This window comes from Chelonoidis abingdonii, chromosome 3 (assembly GCF_003597395.2).
Source record: "Chelonoidis abingdonii isolate Lonesome George chromosome 3, CheloAbing_2.0, whole genome shotgun sequence".
Lineage (NCBI taxonomy): Eukaryota > Metazoa > Chordata > Testudines > Testudinidae > Chelonoidis > Chelonoidis abingdonii.
This window is the reverse complement of record NC_133771.1, coordinates 64,354,698-64,375,531: the sequence shown is the minus strand read 5'-3', so window position 1 is coordinate 64,375,531 and position 20,834 is coordinate 64,354,698. Positions and strand designations below refer to the sequence as shown.

General features: G+C 43.2%; 1 protein-coding gene across 4 annotated transcripts in view; it reads left to right on the top strand.

Annotated features, from left to right (window-relative positions):
* The window catches only part of PHIP (PHIP subunit of CUL4-Ring ligase complex), a 341,415-nt gene that overhangs the window by 39,519 nt on the left and 281,062 nt on the right, over positions 1-20,834 (top strand). For 3 of the 4 annotated variants that reach the window (XM_032794919.1, XM_032794918.2, XM_032794916.2), the window contains exon 6: positions 13,536-13,696. In XM_032794919.1, the coding sequence (XP_032650810.1) occupies positions 13,613-13,696 (84 nt within the window). In that variant the 5' untranslated portion in view covers positions 13,536-13,612. Of the gene's footprint in view, positions 1-4,797; positions 4,882-13,535; positions 13,697-20,834 lie in introns of those variants that run through there. The other variant, XM_075063813.1, reaches the window with a different exon arrangement.

Genomic DNA, 20,834 nt, shown 5'->3' with positions numbered 1-20,834 from the left:
ACTGCCCTCACATCAAGGCCCATCTCTACCCCAACCAGGGCCTCCCTAGTCACACATTCGGTTGGAGTCTCAACTTTCTTGGTATGACCACCTGTGGGTACTGCCGCCAATGCCCTTCTCCTCTGCCCCAATGGCCATTCTGGGATTCGTCAGCAGCCTACAGGCACTATGCTTCTTGGGCACCTAGTGTTTCCTATCAAGAGTTAGTAAGACGGTCTTCTTCAGTTTCTGTGTCCAGAACCTGGAGAGGAAACTTTTGAGGACCAGGGGGCCAGGCTAGAAACTAGTATCATCATCATCTTCTCCTTCTCCTCTCTGGACGAGGTGGTGATACTCCCTCCACCTTCCATGGCAAACGATTTTAAGCTCTTTCAGGATGTCACAAAAAGAGTGGCAGGCACACTGCAGATTTCCCTAGAGGAGGTCAAAGATACTCACCACAAGTTGCTAGATATATTGCACACTTCTTTCTCATTGAGAATTATCCTCCCTATTAACAAGGCGCTTCTGAGTCCTGCTAAGGTCATTTGGCAAATGCCAGCTTCTAATATGCTAGCATGCAAAAGGGCAGATAAAAAGTATTATTATGCCTCCAAGAATGTAGAATTCCTCTTTTCACACCTGCCACCTAATTCCATCATGGTGGGCGTTGTGAATTCCCATGGCTGAAAGCGTCATACTAAAGCCACCCTTTGTGACAAACACGGAAAAGACTTGATTTATTTGATAGGAAGGCATACTCCATGGTGACTTTGTAATTCAACATTGTGAATTACTAGGCCTTAATGGCGAAGTACGACCTCATGAATTTTGCCAAATGCAATGCATTTATTGTCTGTTCGCCAGAAGCACAACAGGAACAGTTTCAGACCATCATACATGAGGAACAGTTTGTGGCAAGAACGACACTGCAGACTGCACTAGATGATGTGGATACAGCAGTCCACTCACTATCGATGGCAGTGATGATGCATTGGGAATTGTGGTTATGACTCTCAGGACTGCCAGAAGAGGTACAGATGACAATCGAAGACCTCTCCTTTGAGGGCTCTAAACTGTTTCCAGGCAAGACCAAAGGCAAGTTGCCGAGGGTGGCGCCGTGGGCAGGGTTTGCCTGAGCCCCACCTGGCCTGCTGAGAGCCAGCTAGGCTCACGGAGGCGGCAGGCAGGTGAACAGCAGTGTCTGAAGAGGGCTGAGAGACCTGAGCTGCTGGGGGCAGTTGGACAACTACCAGCCAGATGACTCTCTGGAGCAGGTGTGCCCATCCAACCCCATGCTCCATTGCTGCTCCTGTTCTCTCCTCCTCCCCCAGCCTCCTGTTCATCCTTCAGAGCCACCCCTGACCATGCTGCTCCGGACTGGGAGCATCCTGTCTGCTGTGGGGAGGGGGGGAGGCTGATGTCGGGGTGTCCTTTTTCCCCTGCCTGTGTACCCCCTCTCCACTGAGCTGGGATGTTGTGACGGTGAGTCCTATAGGTGCTGCTGCCTCTCTGGGTCCGGAGCTGCTGGCAGCTGCTTGTGTTCAAACAATCCTTCAGGCTCCTGATCGTGAGTGTTTTTCTTAGAGACAGTGCACTCATACGTTCAGGCACACACACAGTTCCCCCCAACACACACAACACCAGTGGTCCCTGCATCCAGGGTGTAGGAGGGAGATGCAGGGGTTAGGGGCTCAGGAGGGGGGCAGGGTTTGGAGTGCAGGACGGGGCAGGGGTTAGGGTAATAGGGACACAGTGTAGGGGTAAGGGGTATAGGAAGAGGTGAAGGGGATAGAAGTGAGGGGGGTGCAGCGGTTAGGAGTGAAGGGTGTTGGGATCAGGGATGCAGGAGGGGAGTGCAGGCATTAGGGGCATAGGGGGCATGGTGCAGGGGTTGGGGTGAAGGGAGAGTGTGGAGCCTGGGGAGCTCATGGGGGGCCAGGGGCAATTTGGATGGGGGGGCACCACACCCGCAAGGGCACCAAAATGCAAGTTTACCCAGGGTACCATTTTCCGTAAGGCTGGCTCTGACAAGACTGACACATCACTTCACGCTCTTAAGGACTCCAGGGCCATACCATGCTTGTTAGGGATCTATACCCGGAAAGGAAATGCAGTCCTCAGTCATCCCATACATCCTGACCACCCCAGTATTCACCACTGCAGCATTACTATGAGTCACAGAGAAAGATCTAAGATTCAGAGACTTAAACCATCAGCCCCTCAATCCTTGGCATCGCAGACCTAGACTTGAAACACCAGTTTTGATGTGTTGGTTGAGGCTCTGAGAGACTACTCCCCACAATATAAGCTGCAACCTACAGACCTTTCGCCTCCCTTGGATGCCGCCTTGCTCCTTTCTCCAAAATTGGGAAAGCATAGCTTCGGACAGATGGGTCCTGGAGATTATCTCTAGCTGATATTCTAGTCTTTTCACCTCCCTCCCTCTTCTGCACCCTCCCTGTCCCTCTTCAGGAACCTTTCTCACAAGAGTCTGATAGACAGGAAATAGATGACCTGGTAAGCCTAGGAGCCACAGAATCTGTTCTTTTGCATCTCAGAGGCATGGGCTTTTATTGCTGATATTTCCTGATTCCCAAGAAAAGTGGAGGGTGGAGACCTATCCTAGATTTGAGAGCACTGAACAAATATGCTAAGGCACAAAAGTTCAAGATGGTCCCACTAGCAGCAGTTATCCCATCTCTAGGGCAGGCGGGTTGTTTCTTGGCCCTTGAGCTCCAGAATGCTGACTTCCATTTTTCAATCCAGCCATCCCACAGATGATTCTTCAGGTGTACCTTCGATCAGGACCATTACCAGTGCAGAGTATTTCTCTTTGGTGAGCTCTTATTACAGACTACACGAGGTGCCTACAGGCATGGCTTAGATCTGTTTACACGTCAGACAGATTAGACAAACCTCTGTTCATGCCCTCCAGGGTCAAGCACTCCATGGAATAGTAGAAAGACCCTATAAATGTCTGTGCAAGCTCCCTTTTCCCCCAACATTGCTTCTCGCAACAGATGGATCCGTGATAGGTTTGGGTCTGAACAACCGCAAGGTTTAGGGCAAATGGTCCCTCATGGAGTCGACTCTCAGTATCAACATCTTAGAAGTAAGAGCAGTCAGTAATGTGAGTGCTCATGTACTTCCACTAATCAGGGACACTCTCACAAAAATCATGACCGACAACATAGCGTGCATGTTTTATATCATCACGGGAGCGCCAGATCATCCTCCCTGTGCACAGAAGCACTAAAACTATGGAATTGGTGCATTCGCCACAACGTCCTCATATCAGCCACTTACCTGCGTGGAGTACAGAGTATAACAGTGAACAGTCTCAGCCGCATGTTCTCACATGACCACAAATGGAAAATGAATGCAACAGTACCCCGCTGCATATTCTGTCAGTGGGGAAACCCCAATGATAGACTTGTTTGATACTTACCTGAACAGGAAATGCCTACTCTATTGTTCCAGAGCTGGCCTTGGAAAACACTCATTAGGGGATGCTTTCCTTCTTCCATTGGACACAGGCCTCCTATACGCCTTCCCTCGTTACCTCTACTGCTGAAGGTCCTGATTAAAAATAAAGAAGGAGAAAGCAAAAGTTGTGCTGATTGCTCCCACCTGGCTGTATCTATACTGACACAGCTAGTGTCATCCTCCAATCTCTCTCTAGCCCATTCCTCATGTCCTTTCACAGAACAATGGACAAACCCTCCGTCTCAACCAATGGATCTTGTGGTCCAAGGCTTGGCTCCTTCCACCAGATAGAGAACAGCTGCTCCGAGGAAGTATAAGAAGTGTTCTTGCACAGAAGGAAATCAGCCACCCGTCGCATTTACCTGCAAAAATGCAAAAGGTTCCAAGTTTGGTGTAATTCCAATCAAATTACCTCAATATCTTCCTCCCTCCCCATCTTGCTGGACTACATACTAGGCTTCAAGAGGGCTGGACTGTCTTTTGGTTCACTCAGAGTACACCTTACAGCCATAATGGCTTTCCACCAGCAGATAGAGGGGGTACTTGGTTTTCGTCCATCTAATGACAAAGAGCTTTCTCAAGGGCATAGGAAACTTCTTTCCCCAACCCAGACACCCCTCTCTAACATGAGACCTGAATCAAACAGCCTGACTAGACTGCTCTTTGAACCTGTTGCCACCTGTTCCTTGTGCATCTGTCAATGAAGACAGCATTCCTGGTAGCCATCACCGTGGTGCGAAGAATAGGAGAAATAGCAGCATTAATGGCACACCTTTCCTTCACGATTTCCTTTAAAGAGAGGGTTGCTCTCAGACCACACCCAAAGTTCATCCTTAAGGTGACCTTGTCTTTTCACATGAACCAGCTCATTCATGTTCCTACCTTTTAACCAGAGCCTTGCCATGATAACAGGTAGGCTGTACTACATACACTGGATTTTAGGAGATCCTTGGCCTTTTATTTGGCTCAGACAAAGGCCTTGAGGAAGTCTCCTAAACTGTTCCTCTCAATTGTGGAAAGGTCAAAAGGTGCAGGAATATCATCTCAGAGACTCTCCACATGGGTCTTGAACTGAATTAACTAGTGCTGTCATACTTGTTCTTTGTTACCTCTGCCTGAAATCCCTAGGCGTTCCATGAGATCAGTTTCCAGAATTGTTGCGTCCATTAAAAATGTCCCCATTTCAGAAATCTACAGGACAGCAACTTGGGCGTGTGCTCATACTTTTGCAGAACACTATGTGGTTATTAGAGACTCTGCTTCCGATGCCGTGTTCGGCTTCACAGTATTGTCATCCATAAGGGACTCAATTCTGAAGCCCCAACCCTCCATCAGGGATACTGCTTGGAAGTCACCTACAGTGGAGCACCCATAGGGACACTACTCGAAGAAGAACCATCGTTACTGCACAAAGTGAGTAACTTCCTCTTATTAAGTTTGAAAAATTTAGTTAAAGCCAAAAGGAATTGCATAAAAGAAATGCATAATTTCTGATATAAGAAAATATTATTTTACAAATAACCTTAAAATATCAGCACTTCAGTTTTTTCATGTTTGAAATACAAATAGTTAAAGTAGTTTTTTTTAAAAATCCAAAAAGTTCACTTGTAGCTGAAACCTACATTCTCCTAGTTTTCTTAGATGTATTTCTGAAATAAAAATGTAAACTTTTTTTAACTGCTCTTTGATATTGCAGTATAAACACTTAAAATCACATGCAGAACAATGCAAGTACACAGTCTCCTGTGTGTAGTGCAGCCAGTCACTTAAGACTGGATGTTGCTGTTTATAGTACAGACTGTAGCTGGTCACTAGTCACATTTGCTGTATACTAATTTAATATAGGTAATGTTGCTGCTGTGAATAATATTTAGCTGTTTATAGTACTTTATCTGTAGATTTCAAAGCATTTTATAACGGAAGGTAGGTATCCTTACTCACATTTTACAAATTGGAAAACTAAGGCATGGAGATGAAGTGGAAGAGCTGAAAATAGTTTTTTTTTTTTTTTTTTTTTTCTTTTTAAACTCCCAGTGAAGTGTCCTAGCCACTGGGTGATGCTGACTTTCATTAAGAAAAATAAAAATTGTACTGTGAAACGCAACTTAACTGTAACTGGACAATAGTTATCCAGAAGAGATGTTTCTAGTGCAATACTTCAGGAACCTTCTATTATTGGCCCAATGCTATTCGATACCTTTATCAGTGATCTGTAAGAAAACATAAAATCATTGCTGGTAAAGTTTACAATTGACATAAAAGTTGGAGTGGTAAATAATGATGAGAGTAGTTCAGTTATACAGACTGACTTGGATCACTTCGTAAAGTGGGTTCTTTTGAATAGGGGTGTTAACACTGACTGCAATGTCGTGCATCTAGGAACAAAGTGACACTGTCATGTTTATAAGGTGGTGTGTGTGTGGGGATCTATATCCTGAAAAGCAGTGACAGTGAAAAGGAATTAGGGGTAATGGCATATAATCAATTTTAACATGAACTCTTATTTCGAGACTTGAGCTAAATGGGTAAAAGCAATTCTTGGATGCAAAAGCACAAGGATATTTAGTAGCAGTAGAGTGGGGGTTATTATATGTGTGGAATGGTATTATTGATACCATTACTGGAATACCATGTCTAATTCCATTGTCCACTCTTCAAAAAAGATGTTGAAAAATTATGTTCAGAAAAGAACTAGGAGCCTAGATAATGAACAAGAGGAATTGGAATGGCTCATTTTTAGCATTAATTCATTCTAATTGGTATTACTGAAACTTGGTGGGATGATTTGCATATTTGGAATATTAAAATAAATGTTTATAACCTATTTAGGAAGTGGGCAAAAGGGCAGGAGGAGTTGCACTCTGTGAAAGTTGGCATTACCTGTTTCCAAATCACTAATATCTCAGAAGAAAATGATAGGTTCTCCCGTCAGCATAGGTAATTCACATCTCCAGCTAGACTGACTGAAACATTCTTCCATTGACCTAGTGCTGTCTACACTGGGGGTTAGGTTGGTACAGCTTAATCTCTCGGAGATGTGAATTTTTCACGCTTCTGAGAGATGTAACTATTGCAATGCCAGTTTCTAGTATAGACCAAGCCTCAGAGTGTCACTGCTAAATACAAGGTGGAACAGATTGTTTAACATAAGTATTTCAAGGAAACATTTAAGCTAAGTGGCCTGTTAACACCTCTCTAGCCATGTGAGGGTGGGGGGCAGGAGGCAGGTTTAGCGGGTTATAGATTGTTGTAATAAGCTATAAATCCATCTCAGTCCATGACTTTTAGGCTATGTTTATGCTATCACTTTTGTCGATATAACTTATGTTACTGAAGGGTGTGAAAGTGACATAAGTTACACTGACAGAAGCACTGGTGTGGACAGCACTGTGTTGGCGGGAGATGCTCTCCCCCTTACGTAGCTCTTGCCATTCATGGGAGGTGGTTTAATAATGTTGACGTGAGAGTTCTCTCCCACTGGCATAGAGTGGCTACACGGGAAATCTTACAGTAGCGCAGCTGCAGCGGTACAGCTGTGCCGCTGTAAGGTCTGTTGTGTAGGTGTGGCCTTAGTGTCTAGCAAAGTTATGAATTTAAGCTCCCAGGTTCATCTTTTGAAGATGTTGTGCAGGTTTCCTTTTGAGGGTGAGGACTGAGATGTCAGACATAAAGTGATCGCTTTGTGAAAAGTGTTCATCCACAGGTGAGAGGGCGTTTTATCTTTTATCATTTTTCTGTGTGAATTCATTCGAGAGAGTAGTAATTGTCTGATTTTACCCACATAGATGATGTTGGGGCATTTAGTGCACTAGATGAGATACATGATGTTGATAGGCATGTGTTGGATCCTAGGAACTTGAGAAATGTGTGGACCGTGTTAAGCATCACAGCGGTGGAGATATGTCTACAGGGTTTGCATCTGTTCTGGTGCCACTTTCAGTTAATGTGTCCTGGTTTTTGGGGATTCTGCTTCTGGTGATGGGCTTGGTGAGGTTGGGAGGTTTGAATGCCAGAAGAGGGGTTTCAGGAAAATTTCTTGCAGGATGTAGTCCCCATTGAATATAGGTTATAATTGTTGGATACCTCGTATGGATTCCACTGTGTGGTAGTAGGGGATAACTAAAGGTGTGCGGTCAGAGGGGGTTTTATTTCGGTCCTGTAGCAGGTTCTGTTGTGGTATTTGCATGGCTCTTTCCAATGATGTGATTTACTTTTCTGGTGGAGTGTCCTTGTTTGGTTAAGGCGGTTTTAAGTGCGTTAAGGTATGTGTCCTGGACTTTCTTCTTGGAGCATATTCTGTAGTATTTGGCTGCCTGGCTATAGATGACTGATTACTTGGTATGTTTATGGTGATTATTGGATCTGTGAAGGTAGGTTTGGTGGTTGGATTTCTTATATATAGTTGTCTGGAGGGTTCCATGGTTGAAGCTGATTGTGGTGTCTAGGAAGTTGATGCTCGTGATAATGATAATTGGGAATCATTTGGGGCATCTAGTAAAGTATTCTTAAAGGCCCCAATTCCACAACTGAAGAAGGAGGCTGTACTGGTTAAAAAATTGACCTGGTTTAAAGGGGAAGTGAAAGCAGCTGTAAACAACAATTAAAAAATAATGTATAAGAAATGGAAGTTGGGGAAGTTGATAGTAATGAATAAGGATACAATTTTGTCATGGAGGTCACGGATTCCACTTCTCATTCCACTAGTGTTTCAGGAGGATGTTAAACAGTAGCTATTAAAGTAAGGTGTGTTTGTTTTTTTTTTTTGTTTTTTTTTTTAAATTAGCACTCCCAGATAATTTGCATCCAAGAGTTTTAAAAGAGCTGCCTGAGGAGCTCTCTGGACCGTTAATGTTGATTTTCAGTAAGTCTTAGAACACTGGGGAAATTCCAGAAGACTGGAAGAAAGCTAACATTGTGCCAGTTTTTAAAAAGGGCAAACAGAATGACCTGGGTAATCCATTATATAGGCCTGTTGTCCTGATATTGAGCTCGGGCAAGATAATGGAGTGGGTGATTAGTAAAGAATTAAAAGAGGGTAACTAATGCATATCAGCATGGGTTAATAAGAAATATATCCTGTCTAGCTAGATATCTCTCTTTGGTGAGCTTATAAATGTGGTTGATAAAGGTAATAGTGTTGACCGATGTTAATAAATTAGGTTCAGAGAAGAGCCAGGAGAACGATAAAAGGATTGGAAAACATGCCTTATAGAGATTGAGCCCCTTGAGTGTGTTTAGTTTGACAAAGAGTTTAAAGGATGTCTGGATTACAATCTGTAAGTATCTACCTCTGGAACAAATATTTAATGATGGGATCTTCAGTCTAACCTGGCAGAGAAAGGTATAATATGATCCAATGACTGGAAGCTGAAGCTAGAAAAATTCAGACTGGAAATGGAGCGTAAATTTTTAACAGGGCGGGTAATTAACCATTGGAACAATTTTAGCAAGGGCGGATTTTCCAACACGGACAATTTTTAAATCCAGATTGGAGGTTTTTCTTAAAAAACAAAAAACGAAAGAAACAAACGCTCTAGGATTTATTTTGGGGAAGTTCTGTGGCCTGTTATACAGGAAATCAGAGTAGAAAATAAAAATGGTCCCTTCTGTCCTTGGAATCTATGACTCTGAATGATTAGAAGTTTGGAAAACATGCCTATGGGCTTGGCTACACTTGCAAGTTAGAGCACATTAAAGCAGCCCCTGGCGCCCTAACTCATGACCTGTCCACACTGGCAAGGCACTTAGAGCATTCTGATTCTGTGGCTAGAGTCCTGGTGATCCACCTTGGTGAGAAGCATAACGTTTGGTGCACCTCAGGTGAAATGCCTGGGCTTCAATGTGAACCAAGTGTTGCATTACTGGGCTCTGATCGACCTCCAGAAATGTCAACTAATTCCCTTAAGTCAAGTGGCTGCTCTTGTCATTGTTTTGGAATCGCAGCAGGAATGCGGATATCAAAGCAAACCATTACTGTGGAATGCTGTATGAGAGAGCGAGGTGGAGGGGAGGGGGGAATCTGTTGCTGTCTGAACTTACAAGACAGCATGCTGACATGCTCTCAGCCCCCCAGAACCCACCCCCCCATACACACAACACACTCCCTGTCACACTCCACCCCCATTTGAAAAGCACATTGCAGCCACTTGTATGCTGGGATAGCTACCACAATGCACTGTTCTCTGTGGCTGCTGCAAGTGCTGCAAATGTGATCACACCATTGCGCTTGCAGCTGTCAGTGTGGACAGACTGCAGCTCCTTCCCTACTGCACTCTACGAAGGCTGGTTTAACTCAAAGCGCTCTACATTTGCAAGTGTAGCCATGCCCTCATAATGAGAGACTTAAAAGCTCAGTTTCCTTAAGATTAAGAGGTGACTTGGTCATGGTCTCCAAGTACCGCTGTGGAAGAGATTTCCGATAATGGATGACTCTTTAGCGGAAAGGCATAACAAAATGCAATGGTTGGAAGATGAATTTAGGCAAATTCAAACTAGAAATAAAGTGCAAATTTTTAATAGAGAGGTTAAGTAACTATTGGATCAATTTCTCTGGGGATGTGGTGGATCCTCCATCTCTTGAAGTTCTTATATCAAGACTGTATATCTTTCTAAAAGATATGCATGCTATAGTTCAAACTGAAGTTATAGATTTGATCAAGAAATTATTGGATGAGGCTCTTTTCCTGGTTTTTCTTCTGCAGGAGGTCATACTAGATGATCAAAGTAGTCCCTTGTGGCATTAAAATTTGTGAAATTAACTTGGTATTCTGTTGAGAGTCAATGCAATGCTCAGAACACAGGGCTGTTGTGTGCTGGGCAACTGGTATTATTTAGGATGACAGCTGATACATTTTGGATCAGCTGAAATATTTTTTGTTTGTGTCTTTATGTAATCATTTTAAAGTATAGAGAATTGCAGTAACTTACACTGGAAATCAGACTCGCATAGATCACCGTGGTCTGATCATTACTGGGAAGTAGGGGGCACCACCTGCTTGCCAGTTTCAGGTGGAAATTTGTTATTTATTTGAGCGAAACAGCTTGGGAGTACTAAAATTCTCTCTATATTGACAGACTGCCTCAGCAGTGGATGATGAAATGACGGTGGCTAGCTCTTTAAAATGTTTCCCTTTCCCCACCAAGGTAACCTCAGCTTTATTTTCATCTGCTTGCTGATCTTGGCCAGACATTGTTGTAGTTGGGTCATAGCACTACCAGCAGTGGAAGTGAGAGAGACATAAAACTGATTGACATTTGACAGTATGATATCTCGCTAGGTTCTCCAGTAGTTTGATACAGATATTGAACAGGATGGATGTAGGAATAGAGCTCTGAGGGACTCCACAGACGAGCAAATTGGTATGAGGGAAGTTGCCCATTGTGTGAGAACCAAAAGGAAGGATTTCATCTGGCTCAGTACTTTCCTGGGGCCTTCATGAATGAACAAGTGGTCATCCATTTTCATGACTAATGAAACTTCCATTCCATGTTCTAAACCAGGGGTAGACACACTTCGGCCCGTGGGCCACATCAGGCCCTTCAGGCATTTTAATCCAGCCCTCGAGCTCCTGCTGGGGAGCGGATCTGGGGCTTGCCCTGCTCCACGTGTGCTGTGGCTCAGCATGGCTCCCGGAAGCAGCAGCATGTCCCCCCTCAGGCTTCTACACATTTGGGCATCCAGGGGGCTCCACATGTTCCCACCCCAAGCGCTGCCCCTGCAGCTCCCATTGGCCGGGAACTGTGGCCAATGGGAGCTGCAGGGGCAGTGCGCGTGGACGGGGCAGCATGCAGAGCCGCTTGGCTGCGCCTCTGGGTAAGAGCCAGAATGGAGACATTCTGCTGCTTCCAGGAGCTGCTTCAGGTAAGCCCTGCCTGGAGCTTGCACCCCTGACCACCTCCTGTGCCCCAACCCTGGTGCCCCCCTCCTGCCCTCCAAATCCCTTGGTCCCAGCCCGGAGTACCCTTCTGCACCCCCAACCCCTCATTCCTAGCTCCACCCCAGAGCCTGCACACCCAGCTGCCAGGCCCCCCTGTCCCAGCCCGGAGCTCCCTCCTGCACCTTGAACTCCTCATTTCTGGCCCCACCCCAGAGCCCGCACACCTAGCTGGAGCTCTTCCCTCCCCCGCACTCCAGCCCCTAATTTCGTGAGCATTCGTGGCCCACCATACAATTTCCATACCCAGATGAGGCCCTTGGGCCAAAAAGTTTGCCCACCATTGACCTAAACTGAAACCTGATGCGAGAGGCGCCCAGTATCTTGGTGGTGGATACTTGCATTTGAATGGTGCTCTTTTGCCTGTGTAGTCCTCTGTGTTCTGCTGTGCAGATAAGAGTTGTTACATTAAAAACACATGCTTTGTATTTCATTTTGTAAAATAATGATCTGACTTACATCTGTTTGTTCTGTAAAACGGTTATAAACTCTTAAGTATCCTTATAAGTTACATGTAATTATAAAACAAGTTCTTTTTTTGGTGGTCTTATGCTTTTCTGCTAAATTGCACTGTTGTTTCTTTCTTTCTGACTGCACTGTCTTGTTTCTAAGCATATTGACAACTGAGAATCTCCCTGCAAACAAAAAGTTTTACAGTAAACATTTTGTTTTTCACTATTGATGGATTTGGTATGATTTCACTAGAAACTTTTTACCAGCCAGACCTCTAGATATTTAACCTTTTAGTCCAATCAGATTAAAATCTTTCATTTTAAATGTTCAAGGTTTTTATGTAATGCAACTTTGTATCATAGCTGATCTAGAAACGGGAAGTCCTGGATTCTTTTGTTTTAATCTATATATTGATTTCATTTTGCTTAGTGTAGGATGAATTGTTAAAAGCAGAAGCTGGGTTTTTTCCACTTACAGGGCTAGAGGCACTCTGGGTTCTGTTGTTCTAAACTAGAGTTAACTAGCCAAAAAGAGGCAAAATTGATACACAACAGCTTTGCATGGAGGTCCGCTGGTTCTGCGCAACCTAAAAAGTAAAAGATCTGGCAGAGAGGTCTAGCTGGTGTGGCTGGGGGTTCAGCTACTCCAACAAGCAACTTGAATTAGTGGGACTCCAATGGATCCCTAGTCAAGTCTAAAGCTGCCTCTCCTTGGCAAGTGTGGACAGTGGAAACACCACATCTCTTCAAGGAGCAAATTTTGCCTTTTTTAAAAAAAAACAAAAACAGAAACTCTGCTCCCACAATCCTGCAGGCTCTATTGGGGCAGTGAGGTGTAGCCTGTGCTGGCCAGAATGAATTTGTCTAATAAATAAATTAAATTCTTAACCAGAACTGTCCCTATCATGTGAGTAAACATTACCAAAATGTCTAATGTGTTGATGTGCAACTGAAAACATGAAGAAAAATCAGAGGCCGAATAAACTATAATCTGCATGATCACAATTTCACTGTGAATAAAATACATTGCTTCCCTTTGCCTCTGCAACGTAAAGGTTCTAAACACAGATTAGGAACTATTTGGTTAGCGTTAACCTGGGTGTATGTATGTCAAGTTTAATTGTTGCTAAACCTGAGTTTATTGTACGGGAAAGTGATCTAAATATCACTATGCTGAGCTGTATTTACAATCTTTTTTTTTTCTTGGAGGTTCTTGATCTAGCACTTCTGACTTTTGTAACAGGAATCAAAACAGGAACAAGGAGCAAACTTCCTTCTTCCTCACAAACCTTTTTGCATTTTAAAAGGATTGTTTACAAAGCTTCACTAGTCAAAATTAGAATTCACCTTAAGGAGAAGAGAACTAGACTCATGCCAAACTTGTATGTAACCAGTTGATTATTTTTCCTTTTGTGTCTTTGAAAAGCAAAACGTAGATTTATGAGCATGTGATGGAAACACTAGACAAGATCATCTGAAGTATTTTTGCCCTATAGTTTTTCCCCCATTAAGTGTGCTATGGATTTTGATTAAACTATGTGTTGTTACAAAATTGGAGAATGATTGCAAAAGTTGCACATGCTGTAAGTGATCAAATACTGTGTGTAACTTTCCTTTTTTTGATATGCAGCTTAGCTGTAGCACAAAATATAATCACTGTTACTATATTTTCCTTTGGTAGCGGACACCCTTTTTTCAAGAAAACTAAATGGAAAATACAGACTTGAACAACTTGTTCCAACTGCTGTGTATCAACATATGAAAATGCACAAACGAATCCTTGGACACTTATCTTCTGTATACTGTGTAACTTTTGATCGGACTGGCAGACGAATATTTACTGTAAGTACAAATTCCTTATTTTCATACTGCTGTTTTAAATATAGCTCAGAACATATGGTGAAATAACCACTGTTCTCAGGAATCCTAAACTGTACTCATTTTATGTATTAAGAGCAGATAAGTGATAACTAAATGCATGACTTGTTGAATTTGACATTTTAAACTAGATTTCTTTAAAGAGAATATTACTGAATAACTGTCTTGACAATCAGTTTTTTAAAACTACCATTTGAAACATACATACAGGTTTTCTACAGCTACATTTAAAAGGTAATTTTGGTTTAAGTAAATTTTGGCTGTTTTAATGAATGGTAAATCTTGGTTGCCCCCCACTTTTCCCCCTAAATTTTCCTAGGTAGCATACACACAGGAAAAGTAATTGAACCATGGTATAGATTAATAAAGAATTTAGAGGGTGTTAAAATTATTGCCTTGACGAGTTTATGGAAATAGATCCTGTCAAACTAATTATATATATTTTTATGAAATTATGAATTTGGCTGATAAAGGTAATAGTGGTGATGTGATATATTTAAACTTCTGTAAGGCATGACATTTTAATTTAAGAAACTGGAAGGATACAAAATCATCATGGCACATTAAATGGATTAAAAAGTGTTAACTGATGGGTCTCAGTGTAATCAGGGAATCGCTGAGCAAGCATGTTTCAAATGTCCCACAAGGATTGATTTTTGGCCCTATGCTGTTTAATACTTTTTTCAGTGAGCTGGAAGAAAATATATCTGATAAAGATTGCAGATTCATTGGGGGAGAGGTAAATAATGGAAAAAATAATTAGCTGACAAAGCAATCTGGATCGCTAGGTAAACTGGCCACAGGCAAACAATATGCATGTCAGTACAGTCAAATGTAATGTCATACATCTAGGAACAAAGAGTATAGATCCGAGAGGATGAGGGACTCCTTTTGGGCAGCCCTTTTGGGAAGCAATGACACTGAAAAAGACTTGAGCGTCATGGTGCATAATTAGCTGAATCCTAGCTAGCAGTGTGTTGCTGTGGCTAAAAGGGCTAATGCAGACCTTGGAATATCAGATAGAAGGGAGTTTATTTTGCCCCTGTGTTTGGAATACTCTGTCCAGTTCTGGAGTCAACACTTCAAGAAGAATGTTGATAAATTGGAGAAGATTCAGAGAAGATCCATGAGAATGATTGAAGGATTAGAAAACATGCTTTATACACCATGCTTTAGCCACCTCTTTGATGCCTAAACAAATTGAGTTCTTTGAGTCTAATATTGACTTGATCAGTCTATAAGTACCTGTGTGGAGAACAGAATTTGATAAGGGATCTAGGTATAGACAGACAAAGGTTTAAAAAGATCAAATAACTGCAAGTTGAAGCTAGACAAATTCAGACCAGAAATAAGGCATGCCTTTTTTAACATTGACAACAATCATTGGAAATTTTTTTATTGTGGTGGATTCTCCATCACTGGAAATTTTTAAATGAATGGTGGATGCTTTTTTAAAAAGATACGTTCTAGTTCAAAGGGGAGTTCAGGGAAGTTTTAGGACCTGTGCTAGTCTGGAGGTTAGACTAGATGATCACAATGGTCCCTTCTGGCCTTAGAATTTACCTCCCAATCTGAAACAGCTTGATATTAGTCTGTGAAACTCTGAAGCTTGCCTACATGCCAGGTATTGTGGCAATACAAGCAGAGGGATAGTGCAGTGCTCTTTATCTATTGCAATCCCTAGCTCTCAAAACTTTTTGGTTTAAAAGCAATGAACATTATCTTTCCACTCCACACTCTCTACTTCCTTAGGGGATGAAAGTTTCCAGGTTTCTGATGAAGCGTCTGTTCATTTTGCTCACGTGTCAGCTTCATGGCAGAGCAGGCAAAATGGACAGTCACTTGGTCGTCTTTCAGCTTGCTTTGTTGATGAGCAGGCTCTGTCAGCAGCCACAGAAGCAGAGTTCTTTCACAGTTGCTCCCCCCTCCAGCCCATGCCCTGGATAGGAGAAGAAGCTCAGTCTGGATGACTTGTGTTCTTCACTTGCCACTCAGTAGGCTCAGTCCTTACTGATCAGCAGTTCTTTAGGGGCAAGTCCCTAAATCTCCCCATGCTGGTCAAGTTCACCTCCAGAAGTAAAAAATGTCAGGCTCACTTTTTTTCTAAATTTTTTAAGTGGGTAATAATCAAGTGGCAGGGAATCTCTTATTCTTTCTGACCATCTGTGATCTTCTGGGTTGCAATCCATACCAGTGGGGTTTGTGTCACTGCCTGCCCTGTAGCCTGAGTTCCTCAATGTGCTCTTCTGCTATAGCTCCCTTGTCTGGACACTTCCAGCCAGCATATAGTCATGCACTGTCTACGTGTTTAAGCAGCTGTAAGCAATTCTGATTCCAGAAGCCTGCTTTTTACACCATTGCCACACTCTGGCCTTGGTTACCTTTGCAAAATGACCCCAATAACCCCCAGTTCCAGATTTTCCCCAAACCACGTGTTGTGCAATGTCCAGGCCTCTCCTGGACCATTAAAAGAGATATTAAGGTTCATTTGTTCCTCTAAAGATACAATACCCATCAACTTGATACATTAACTGGAGTTAATCAAACCCAACTCAGGGTTGGTTTAGACTAAATGTAAAACAAGATTAAAAACAAATGGATACAGGAACTCACTTAAAATTGTGTATAAAGGGTAGAGTTAGAAGTGGTTATAAGCAAATAAAAGTGAAAACATGCTTTCTAGAGGCTGACTTAACAAAACAAGTACAAAACAAATAGTTTTTGTTCAAGATAGTTTGCTTACCAGTCCAGCTTCCAGCAAGATGGCTTGACCACTCCTCTGGTCAGGATCTCCTATAAAGTCCAAAGTGCTGGGTTCCTTTGTTGTCTTAAGTGAAAGATAAAGTAGGGTTCTTTGCTCTTCTCTTTTACAGTCTAGTGCACCTCTGAAATGGATTCTTTTGAATATTATTCAGCAAGGTAAAGGGGACATGGAGTCTGGTGGTGAAGGAGATTCCATGCTGGTTTCTTCCCCTGCTGATGTTTGTAGGAAACAGAGCAATCTGCATTTTAGCGAGTCTCCTCTCCCTGCTGTGATGAGGAGTGGTTATCTCTTCACCTTGTTTCTTTGCTTTCCCATTGTCTCTTAATGTACCTTGGTAATATCTGGCAGAACCACATTCCTTTGTCTAGATGGGACAATTTCAGCTCTGCTGGGCAGATACATTCTAATGATATAATTTATAGTATGCTTGTAACTTTGAATTTATCCTCTGTACATATACTACATAGTAATATTAATGATCGGTATGTTAGCTTTCTTTTGATACACTGAACTGGTCAGGCCAGCTGAAACTTATTACCTGATATCACTGAGTCTCTTGCATTGGGATGCTGCTAGGGTCACACCCTCCATCTTCCAGAGATGAAGACTCAGTCTCTTTCAGGGATTTATCATAACATTTTCTCTCCAAATACATATTGGATGAAGAACAGTGGGGCTCAGAACATAATGCCGTGCAGCTAATGGTCCAAAGAGAGCCTCAGGGTATGTCTATACTACGGGATTATTCCGATTTTACATAAACTGGTTTTGTAAAACAGATTGTATAAAGTCGAGTGCACGCGTCCACACTAAGCACATTAATTCGGTGGTGTGCGTACATGGTCGTAGGTAGGGTCGATTTCCGAGCGTTGCAGCTGTGGGTAGCTATCCGTAGCTATCATAGTTCCCGCGTCTCCTCATTGGAGTTCTGGTTGAGACCAATGCATGATGGTCATAAAAACAGTGTCGTGGGTTTGTCTGGGTAAATGTCATCACTTCAATCCTTCTTCTTCGTGACAGTCAACGACAGACAATATTTGCACTTTTTCGCTGGATTGCCCTGGAGATGCATAGCACGGAACCATGTAGCCGTTTACTTTTTTTAATACTGTACGTATGTTTAGTGGAGTTGCTTAAAGAGATGCGATACTGCAGTGCTACACGACGCGTTCATTTGTCTTTGCAAGATAGCAACGAGATGGTTATCAGTTGTTCTGTACCGTCTGCATGCATAAATTGGCGATTAGATGCTGGGGTATGCAGGTAGTTCTGTACTGTCTGCTTGCTGTCATGGGTGCCCCTGGCTGAGGTCGGCCGGGGGTGCAGAAGACAAAAAATGGGAATGATCCGCGTCAATCCTCTTTAATGGTATCTAAAAATAGTAGTCCTGCCTAGAATTTGGGGCAAGTGTACTAGAGACCAGTGTACAGAGAGAAAGCTGCTCGTGTAGATCCGGCAGAAATGAATGAACTACATGCATTCTAGGGGGCACGCCTGCAACATCCTGCACTGTTGTTTCTGTTTCCCACTCCTGGTACCGTTGCAGTGTCCCCATTTGTGTGTGAGAATAAAGATGCAGGAATATAGAACACTGACTTGTTAGTGAGATAAAATGAGGGAAGGCAGCTCCAGTGCTATGAATAGTCCCGGCAAGTACAGAATCTTTTTTTCCTTTCATATGAAAGGGAGGGGGCTGATGGCTTCCAGCCCCAGTCATATGATGAAGATGGTTACCGCTGTTCTGTACCATTACTGGAATGACCGGGAGTCATTCTATTCTTTACCAGGTGCCCAGGCCGGACCTCACTGCAGGCACCAGGAGCATCATCGGATGATGATGACGATGGATAGGCAGTCATATTGTATCCCCGGTCTGCCACAGGGAGGGAGGGGAGAGGATACTGGCTGGTCATGCCCGTGCAGCTGCGTCTATCGAGCCATGCAGTAGACATAGGGTGACATTGAAAAAAGTCAAGAAACAATTTTTTTCCTTTTCTTTATGGGGGAAGGGGGTAAATTAGAGCCCCCCGCCCGTTTAGCCTGGGGGGGGTGAAAAAAAAAACACTGGACAATGTTGTTTGAACCTACAGGATTGGAGCTCAGCCAAGATGCAAATCTTTTAAGAGACTGCGTGGAGAATGTGAGATAGCTGGAGTCTCAGTACTCTCCTTCATGAGGTATCTTTGATTTTTGGCTTTCATTGCGCTTGTCAGCAGCACTTGTGACTGTGACTTGTTATCATAGCTCGGAGATTTTTTTCAATGCTTTGTATGTCGTTTCTGTAACGGAGCTTCTGATAGAAATTTTTGTCTCACCATACAGCAATCAGATCCAGTATCTCCCGTACGGTCCATGCTGGAGCTCTTTTTGGATTTGGGACTGCATCACCACCCGTGCTGATCAGAGCTCCACGCTGGGCAAACGGGAAATGAAATTCAAAAGTTTGCGGGGCTTTTCCTGTCTACCTGGTCACTGCATTCAAGTTCAGATTGGTGTGCAGAGCAGTCACAGTGGTGCACTGTGGGATACCGCCCGGAGGCCAATACTGTCGATTTGCGGCCACACTAACCCTAATCCGATATGGTAATACTAATTTCAGTGTTACTCCTCTTGTCGGGGAGGAGTACAGAAACCTGTTTAAAGAGCCCTTTATATCAATATAAAAGGCCTCGTTGTGTGGATGGGTGCAGTGTTAAATCGGTTTAACGCTGTGAAAATCGGTTTAAACGCGTAGTGTAGACCAAGCATCAGTTAATAAGAGGCAATTCTCTTGGATAGGGTTACCAAATAGCAAGTGTAAAAAATTAGGATGGGTTGGGGGGTAATAAGTGCCTATATAAGAAAAAGCCTATAAAATGGGGACATCTGGTCACCCTACTCCTGCAGCAAGCATCTTTTTTCCAGAAGGCAAAATTAAAACACACAGACCAGAAAACACAAGGGGAAAAACACCAATTATACAAGAATCCTAATCTTCACTGAGTTCTAGTTTTTGTACTGGTAAAGGGAACTTGGTGCTTTGGATTATTCTATCTTTGAATCTGAGAAGCAGGAGGCTTTCTTTTCCCCCAGGCTTGTTTGGAACCATGAAGGGCAAATATCTTATTGAAAACCAAAAGAGTATCTACCATTGCCCTTCATTCCTCCTTTGAGGAAATTGCTGATGAAGGGAAGAAGCTTATTTGTCAAATTTTAAAGTTCTGCAGGGTCTAAGAGCCAAAGATTTTCTCTTCACACTCTTCACGGACAATTATAGCAACAGTTTCCCTAATAGCAGACGTCATCATTTTTGCCTAGAATGTCATTTCCCGCCAAAAACTGAACAGACAAGTAGACAGAAACTGCCTTTAGAAGGAACTTCAAAACGCCTTTGGAAGCCCTAGAACCTCACTGGCAACAAAGTTCTCTGCTAATCGCAGTATTCTGCTGTGACAACCTGAAAAACTTTGACTATCAGACCATGGTCAATTCAAGTCTATATCAAATAAACCACCCCTAGTAATGGCACTCTTGGAAGACAGATCCAGGGATTTAAACCCTAGAGGGTGAACGATAATGCGGAAGAAATCCTCTGTGTCTTAAAATAGTCTGGGGAATCTTGTTCTGGGAGAAGCTGTAATAAGTGGTGTTGAACAACACTGATGTGCCAAAACCTTTCCTCTTCACATGAGTAAAGCTCAAAAGTGCTAGAGTTGTATGATGTGACTGCTGCTTATTACGCTAATAACCGTCTCACTGTTGTGTTTTGCCTCAGCCTATCCGTATTCAACTGTAGTCTCTCATCTTATTACATTGTAAGCTTTTGGGGGCATAAGTTTACAATAAACTGTGTATGTGGGGTGGGGTAGATGGTACACCTTGTACAGTGGGAGCTCTGATCCTTTATCGGGGGTCCTAGATGGTACTGCTGTACTAATAATTAGGGCCCTGTCAAATTCACAGCCATGAAAAACACGTCATGGACCGTGAAATCTGATTGATGCCCCGCCCCTCCCCCGATGAAATTTGGTCTTTGGAATGTGTTTCTCAAATTGGGGGTCTTGACCCAAAAGGGAGTTGGGGGGGGTGTCACAAGGTTATTTTAGGGGTTTATGGTATTGGCACCCTTACTTCTGCGCTGACCTCAGGCCTGGGTGGCCAGAGAGGGGCAGCTGTTGGCCTGGCGCCCAGCTCTGAAGGCAGCACCTTGCCAGCTCAGCACAGAACTGTCAAACCTTAATGGCTTGCTACCAGTACCATCTGTGAGGGGAAAAAATCTTAAATCTCCCAGATGATCCAAGATAGTTGGCCTGTGCCATCAATGGAGAAAGCCAGCCAAATAGAAAGGCATGCCCTAAA